Source organism: Nanorana parkeri, unplaced genomic scaffold (genome assembly GCF_000935625.1).
Source record: "Nanorana parkeri isolate BGI_ZX_2015 unplaced genomic scaffold, ASM93562v1 scaffold17, whole genome shotgun sequence".
In the NCBI taxonomy this organism is placed as follows: Eukaryota; Metazoa; Chordata; class Amphibia; order Anura; family Dicroglossidae; genus Nanorana; species Nanorana parkeri.
Window position 1 is genome coordinate 3,284,740 of NW_017306285.1, and position 7,929 is coordinate 3,292,668.

Sequence of the window (7,929 nt, forward strand, 5' to 3'; positions counted from 1 at the left end):
ATTGCAAAAAAAAAAAACACAACTTAGTAGCAAAGACCAAGGTGAACATAATAGGATGCTTGCTATCAATGATACCCGGAGATATCAATGATATCAAATGCATATTTACAGGATATACAGTGTGAAAAGAAGACTATGTTATTGTGCGGTTGTAAGTTTGGACAGACTGGGCAGTATATTGCTGTTTAGCCTGTAAAGATTTCCGTTTGATGGTATTGGAGAATAATCAGCACCAACCGGCTGTGGACAGCTCCTCAGTGACAATACACTATGAAGCCTACACACTCAGCTCAAGGCTCCCTACCCAGCCAATATCGATAAACGCTACATATCATATAAATTGTGCAAGGCTATCTTTTCAGACCGTCCATTGCGTATTGAGGGGCCAGTGTAAAGTTACATTACACATAAGGTCACTGTAGTGACTTCTTGAGAGAACAGATATAGAGGGATAAGGATTATAGGGGTGCATGTGCCCTATTGCTACAGGAATATAGTCAGGTATACATTTTATAACATGTTTAGGTACACAGCATTATTTTCTATAATTAGTTATTTAAGTTTCTAAAAGTCAAAGATTAAAAAAATTATATATATATACATACATGTTCACACACCTTCCTTCCTTTTTCTTTCTTTCTTTCTTTCTTTCTTTCTTTCTTTCTTTCTTTCTTTCTTTCTTTCTTTCTTTCTTTCTTTCTTTCACCTCTTCTCTCTTTCTTTCTTTCTTTCTTTCTTTCTTTCTTTCTTTCTTTCCCCTCTCTCTCTCTCTTGCTCTCTCCTCTTCCTCTCTCTTTCTCTCTCTCCCTTTCTCTCCCTCCCCCTCTGTATCTCTCTTTCTTCATCTATTATCTCTCTCCATCTTTATCTCCCTCTTTCTCTCACTTTCTCCCTCTCTCTTCTCTTTATCTCACTCTCTCTCTCTCTCTCTCTCTCTCTCTCTTTCACACCTCTCTCCTCTCCTCTTTCTCTCTCTCTCTTTCACACCTCTCTCCTCTTTCTCTCTCTCTCCCTCCCCTCTCTCTTTCTTTCCCTCCCCCACTTTATCTCTCTTTCTTTATCTATTCTTTCTCTCCACCCTTATCTCTCCATCTTTATCTCTCTTGCTCTCCCTCTTTCTCCCTCTTTTTCTCTCTCTTTCATCTATCCCTGTGCCCCCCTCCCCGAATTGCTTTGGGCATAGACTGTACAACAAAATGTATACATCTTATAAGATATACCCTAACCTTTTAATATTCTTTATATACTCCAGGTACATTGTGCATTTCCTACACTGGAGGACATTAGGGTTAATTTACTACAGGAGCAGAGACTGTTAACATGGCAAAGAGAACGTTAGTAAATAAGGCAAAGCTGAGTGTATGCAATCACATGATAGAATAAATCCTGGTTCTTTTTAATTATGATTATAATGATTTGCTTTGCACATGACTCAAACTAAGTTGATCTTCACCCTATTCACCAACATTCACTTTTCAAAGTGAACATACACTTTGCTGGGTGAACTCCTTCTCTATGTACATACGCCCTCAGCACACAGAATAATGCTGATTCAAAGCTACGTGTTTGAGAATCTCTAACCAAAATCAGAGTGTGCAGAAACAAAGAGCAAGATAAAAGAGCGATGGTTGGACCTGTCTGCCTTCATGCTGGAAAATGTTTACGAGTGATTTTCTGATCATGGGAATGATCCTTCCTTTGTGACTAGTGCTAGTTTTGAGACTGGTCAGCTCTCACTGAGAGTCGATTCCCTTTCTCTGACCAGCTTAGTCTTCTTCAGCATTCAGCTATTGTGACTACACTACCTAATGTCTTTAAGTACCCATACATGGTACAAAAGATTGTCCAATACTTGCAATCCCGATCATTCCGCGTGCCTGTGCATAACAATCAGAGTACGACTGTTGGATGAACGGCTGACTAATTTTGCTCATACGCAAGAAGATTTGTAACCTCATTTATGAGTACAACTGATAACAAACAGTCAACTGTTGCTGTCCGGTATATTGATACCTCCTAAAAAGTCTAGTAACCATCCGATCATCGTCTAAACCATTGTTTCCACCTTCATCTGAGCCCCTTAATTCTGCAAGCAAGACCCACCGATTGTAAATAAGCTCCCCCCCTTTAATGAAAACACGGAGGCAGCCATTCTTAGTGAACTCGATAACTCGGGACATCAATGGGAAGAAAAGCAAGTTGTGCCTGCACTTAGCCTAATTGGCAAAAGTCTCCTCAGCTAGCAGCTGGGGAAAGATTTGCCTTTCTCTATCCCTCCTATGCAGATGGGCACCCTTAATACTACAGACTACAATTAATGCCGTTGTATTTGATGAATTTAAATGGCCCTGCATTAATATTGTATATGGAACAGCTGAAGGGCTGGGCATATCGGCAAGAAGAGACCCCTGGCAGATGGAAGAGAAAGAAAAAAAAAGTTTTTAATAAGCCCCGGAGCTAACATTGTCATAAAGACCCCCCTCCCCCGCCCCAATATCCAACCCCTCAGGACATGCGATTGCCTTTGTCTGCAAAGAAAGTACAAGTCTAAACTTTTCTCTTTCTCTCTCTCATGAGACAGATTTACATTCAACTTTTTTCTTTTTCTTCTTTTACATTAAGCAAATTCTGCGGCTCGGTTTGTGAGTCAGACGATGAAACTTGACTGAAATCAGTCCGTCTGATCTTTGTAATATTGTCTATTAAACAAATAGAGGCACAAAAACTATTTCTATGTCATATATTATTGTTATGTTCTCCTTGTTGCTTGGTGTCTATGATGAAGTAGATACATAGTATACAGAAAGTTGTTGAAGGTGAATGTGAAAAGTTTAAAATGTTCATCCAAACATTCAAGGGACTACGGAAGAAACAGAAGTCTTAAATCGAATAGCCAAGCTTACTAATTCTATGTGAGAATTCCTTTTTATACAGTGTTATTGACCGTTGCAGATGGTAGTATGACTGTGTATAGTTACAATAATAGATGAATGGACTTGGACAACGTGCAGTTTTTGCACATCACTCAGTGGTTCCTTACAACCCCTTTGTGACCACAATATGCCTTTAAGAGTCCAAATGTAAAATGCTCCTTGCTGCAAGAATGGTAATAGACCTTGTAGAGAACTAGAGATGTGCAACTGTGTGCGCTATCAGAGCCTTATAGAGAACCAGGGATAGGCTACTGTGTGTGCTATCAGAGCCTTTTATAGAACTAGGGATAGGCTACTGTGTGTGCTATCAGAACCTTGTACAGAACTAGGGATAGGTTACTATGTGTGCTATCAGAACCTTGTAGAGAACTAGGCATGTGTAACTGTGTGTGCTATCAGAGCCTTATAGAGAACTAGGTATAGGCTACTGTGTGTGCTATAAGAACCTTGTACAGAACTAGGGATAGGTTACTATGTGTGCTATCAGAACCTTATAGAAAACTAGGGATATGCAACTGTGTGTGCTATCAGAACCTTGTAGAAAACTAATGATAGGCTACTGTGTGTGCTATCAGAACCTTATAGAGAAATAGGGATAGGCTACAGTGTGTGCTATCAGAACCTTATAGAGAAATAGGGATAGGCTACAGTGTGTGCTATCAGAACCTTATAGAGAAATAGGGATAGGCTACAGTGTGTGCTATCAGAACCTTATAGAGAAATAGGGATAGGCTGCATTGTGTGCTATCAGAACCTTGTAGAGAACTAGGGATATGCAACTGTGTGTGCTATCAGTCAGAAAAATGAGTGATAGAGTTATTGTCAAGCCACCTGACTCACACCAAGGCTCCTAACCTTGGTCTAAGCTTTAAAAAACGGGTCACCAAAGGGCTAAACCATGCACACTTCATATAGCACATTGGCTTTCCTTTCCAATATAGGGGTGATTTGTTGAAACACACCAAACAACAATCGATCCTTTCCCAAGTATCCTGACTTATGTTATGCCAGATTTTAGGACTGCCAATAATTATTGGGCAGTGCCAAAGAACAAGTGGCATGCAGAATGTGTATGTGTCTGAACTCCTTGGAGTCGATTGCAGAGATTGTTAGATATTGGTGGTGACCTCCGCACAAACTGGTCAGCAAAAAAAAAAGTTTGACTAAAGCATTGTTAGAGCTAGCCTTTGAACTTGCGGTCCAGTGACCGCAGCATGCAGGGAAAGATGTTGGGTCCTCAACAGCATGCAAAAAAAGTTCTAATGATGTATGGCTGACCTAAGCTGTGAACTGTTTTCACTTCCCCCGGATCAACAACATCGGAATAAGATGGATGTAATTCTAATATTACTAAAGGAACTGACTGCGAAAAGAAGACCCATCAACAATACATTTGGTTTTGTAAAGTCCATACATATTCGGTTCATTCAGAACAAACAATCTCTGAGGTCTAAAAAAGGGAACGGAATTAATATGAGTTTAGTTTTGTTAAATCATTTGTATACCATGTTCTGCATTGCAAGGAACACGTCTATAATGTGAGCTTCAGAGAAAAGTTATTTGATGTCTTTAGCAACTCTACAATGGGCTTGAGAACACTCAGGGAACTTAATATCTGACAACCCAAACTTTGCCTCAATACATTTTCACATCCTAAGGCATTATTAACTCTAAAGGATTACTGCTTGTTCAGGGGTAGCAGATATTAGCAGATATTAGCAGAGGAGGAAAATCGATGGAACATCAACATTTGCATGTGAATCAACCATTTAAAAATGTTGTTTGAGATAACCTATGAACTGACAATGAGCATCGAAAGTGCTTCAAGAAATACTTTGCCACCTTTTTAAAAACTCTGCGACCAAAAAACGTTTTCTTTCTCTACAAGGGGGGTCACTCTTTCACTCTGTGTGCCACAGTTGCAAGTTTGCAATCACAAGGATCAGAAAGTAGCTGTTGTTACAACCTAAACCAGATCCAAAATCCCTTTAAAATCTGTAAACAAAACTCTACAGGTGCAGCGGTTGAAAAGAGCAAAGTTTGCAAAAAGTTTACTGACCTAGAAAAGTTTCACACAACGTCATCTTGGCTGCTTGTCTGTTTCACGGTCCACTTTTTAGAACTGTTCGCTAAGTAGTTACTTCATTCCTGAAAACTTGCAGCAAGTACCAAAAGCTTATGTGGACAAGAGGCCGTGTCCAGCCCAATCACAGCGGGCCTGGGATAATTACACAACAATAGCACGGACGGGCAGCCAATCCAACCCTTGTAGGCACAAACAATTGCTATAGAGCAGAGGGACAATGACAAGCTGCTGACTACCCCCCACCCCTCCTGAAGACTATTCACAAAGTCCCTGCAGCAACTTGGCAGCCCTGTACACTTGTGGCTAAGTCACTTTACTACACACACACTTTGCAGGATAACTGTGTACCTGTGTTTGTGTTGTATAGAAAACACACACACGTGGTTTGTAAAGCAGTTTCAGTCTTGCCTCATCCACCAGCAGCCTCTCAATTTCATGGGCTGCCTGCAGAGGTACCGAGATTTGATCCTGGGTGTCCATAGGGTTCCAAAATGACCACCATAACATAAAAACTGTCATCATAATAAATGGAATTTAACATTTTTTGAATGCAAAGTATCCACATTTCCATTAAACAAAAAAAGAAGTGATAATGGGGTATGCAGTAATTTATAGTCCTCAGGCGCTGTATCTTGTGTGATGTATATAGCAGGTAAACAGCAGGGTCACTAAAATAATCCCAATCACTAAAATCTCAAAAAATCCATATCATATTAAAGTCAGTTTAAAAATCTGCGGTTTTAATTATAATAATCCCTGGTGATCCTGCCATGAGGGTCCTTGTTCAGGCATTTCCTGTTATAGGGTGACAACGCCCTGACCCTGTTCTCCCAGTTGCACTCCTGCATTGTCACATGAGCTTCTGATGGAAATGACAAGTGGCCATTTAATACATATTACACAGACATGGTTCACTGTTGTCACCATCAGGAAACCCTCACTGAGAAATACCATGCAGCCATTGCTGGAGTGCGTGTAGGCAGGAAGTGGCTGCAAAGAGGTGCAACAAAGGGTGAAAACAAGGATTTTATGTTACATAAACATACAGGGGTACAGGTACTCTTAATGCCTTACTGCCTGGAACACACAGACTTACACACACACACACATACACACATACACACACACGTTAAACTTGATGGACCTCTGTCATTATTCATCCTCAAATGCCACTTAACTATGTTAAAAAGTGGCAATTGTATATGATGCGCAGTACACAGAGCAAGATAAATGTCATCCATTTGGGGGTTACATCTACTTTAAAGTCTACCTAAAGCCCAAACATGTATTTTTTCAGTTGTGGATAGACATGTGAAGGGTCAGAACCCCAGACAGGTTTTAATTGCTGTATGTGTCCTTGTTTTGCAGAGTCCTCTTGACCATTGTCACCAGCAAAAAAAGTGATGGGAAATTTGACATGTTATAGTTGACACTAAAGAGAGAGAAAATCTTTCAATAAAGAGACCTGTTGTGGTAACAACTGCATCATAGATGACAACTGTCCCAGATTTGCCAAGGCAGTTCTGCATCTCGGACCTCTGTCCCGATAATGATGTGTCCTAGATTACCCTTATTTGAGTCGTGGAGCATGTCGAGCATGTGGTGTAACTCACATAAGGGTGTCAGTTAAGGGGATCACAGCTACGAGTGGGCGATTCCCACATATTTAGGGGCAGGGCTACCAAAATAAGGTGTAGGCACATCTGCACTGAAAATGGGTGTGTTCAGTGTGGGCCATAGGAGGGGTGTTTCAGGGACTAGGACCAATATGTTGGTAAGTCTGCTGTCTAGGAGGGGATTTCCCCACTTCAAAAAAACACTCTGGGATAATTCAGTCATGAAGCTTTGTTAAATGTGAGCAGAATCCAGACAGCACCTCACAGGGTCACTGGGAGTGTACCTAGTGAATCATGAGCAATGGAACAACCTCTCTTTCCACATCTTTGACTTCTGCTGAGAGGAGTGGTGCTAAACTTTGAGCTGTGTATGACCAGCTTAGAGTCATTTTTTCTTTACTTTTGGATGGAGTGGATCAGATGTGGGCAATTCATTTTCTCGAGGGGCCACATGAGAAACTGGGACAGTTGTGGAGGGCCGAACCAATTAACACATGGTACCGCGCAACACACCGACCGTGTATTACATTGTGTCAGGTGCATTGCATTGCCATTCATTTCAATGCCACCCCAAACACACCTCCTGGCTGCAATGCAATCGACTGCGCTGCAACAGGTGGTACAGAAATACTGTGCATTGTAATGTGGTTGCAAAACGTAAAGCATACAACACAACGCACCTGCCACTCTGTAACGCACATTAGGTGTGTTGCGCGGTACCTTGTGTTAATCGCACGGCGCGGCATAAGTATTAACTTGCTCAGAATGAAACCCTTATTGTCCTAAAATTGTATGAATACTATGTGGTACATACAGGTTTTTTTTTTCTATACCGGTAGTGGAGCTGCAAGAGAGGACAGACACCCCAGCATTACGGACATCCTCCTGTAATGCTGGGGGCAGGAAGACATTTCTCACTGGTTGTTAAGTCTGCCCAGCAGTCCTAGAAACCAATGACTGCAGAGGAAGAGGACCCCTGATGTCACTGGTTGCTGGGACGCCAGCAGTCCTAGCAACCAACGACTGAAGAGGAGCACGGTCCAGACATGGACCGATTGCCAACCTGTGCTGAGCTATGGCTTGCAGTGGAGGTACCGGCCTTGGAGGCCAGCGCATCCCCTGTCAGCCAGCCATAAATGAGCACAGGTCAGTGATCAGTCTGTGTCGGGACTGCGGGTCGGACAGAGACAGACCAAGGGCCGGATATGGCCCACAGGCCATAAGATGCCCAGATCTGGAGTAGAGAATGATTAAAACCCTTGTCAGGTTCTGTTGTCTGTATCCTACTGGGGAG

The 7,929-nt window shown here is 41.8% G+C and overlaps 1 protein-coding gene across 3 annotated transcripts in view; it reads right to left on the reverse strand.

Moving 5' to 3' along the window:
* MYT1 (myelin transcription factor 1) overlaps positions 1-5,049 on the reverse strand; it is a 76,060-nt gene extending 71,011 nt beyond the window's left edge. For all 3 annotated transcript variants that reach the window (XM_018560337.1, XM_018560329.1, XM_018560354.1), the window contains exon 1: positions 4,993-5,049. In XM_018560337.1, coding sequence (XP_018415839.1) covers positions 4,993-5,017 — 25 coding nt within the window. In that variant the 5' untranslated portion in view covers positions 5,018-5,049. The remainder of the gene's footprint in view (positions 1-4,992) is intronic.
* Between the last annotated feature and the right edge of the window lie 2,880 nt (positions 5,050-7,929).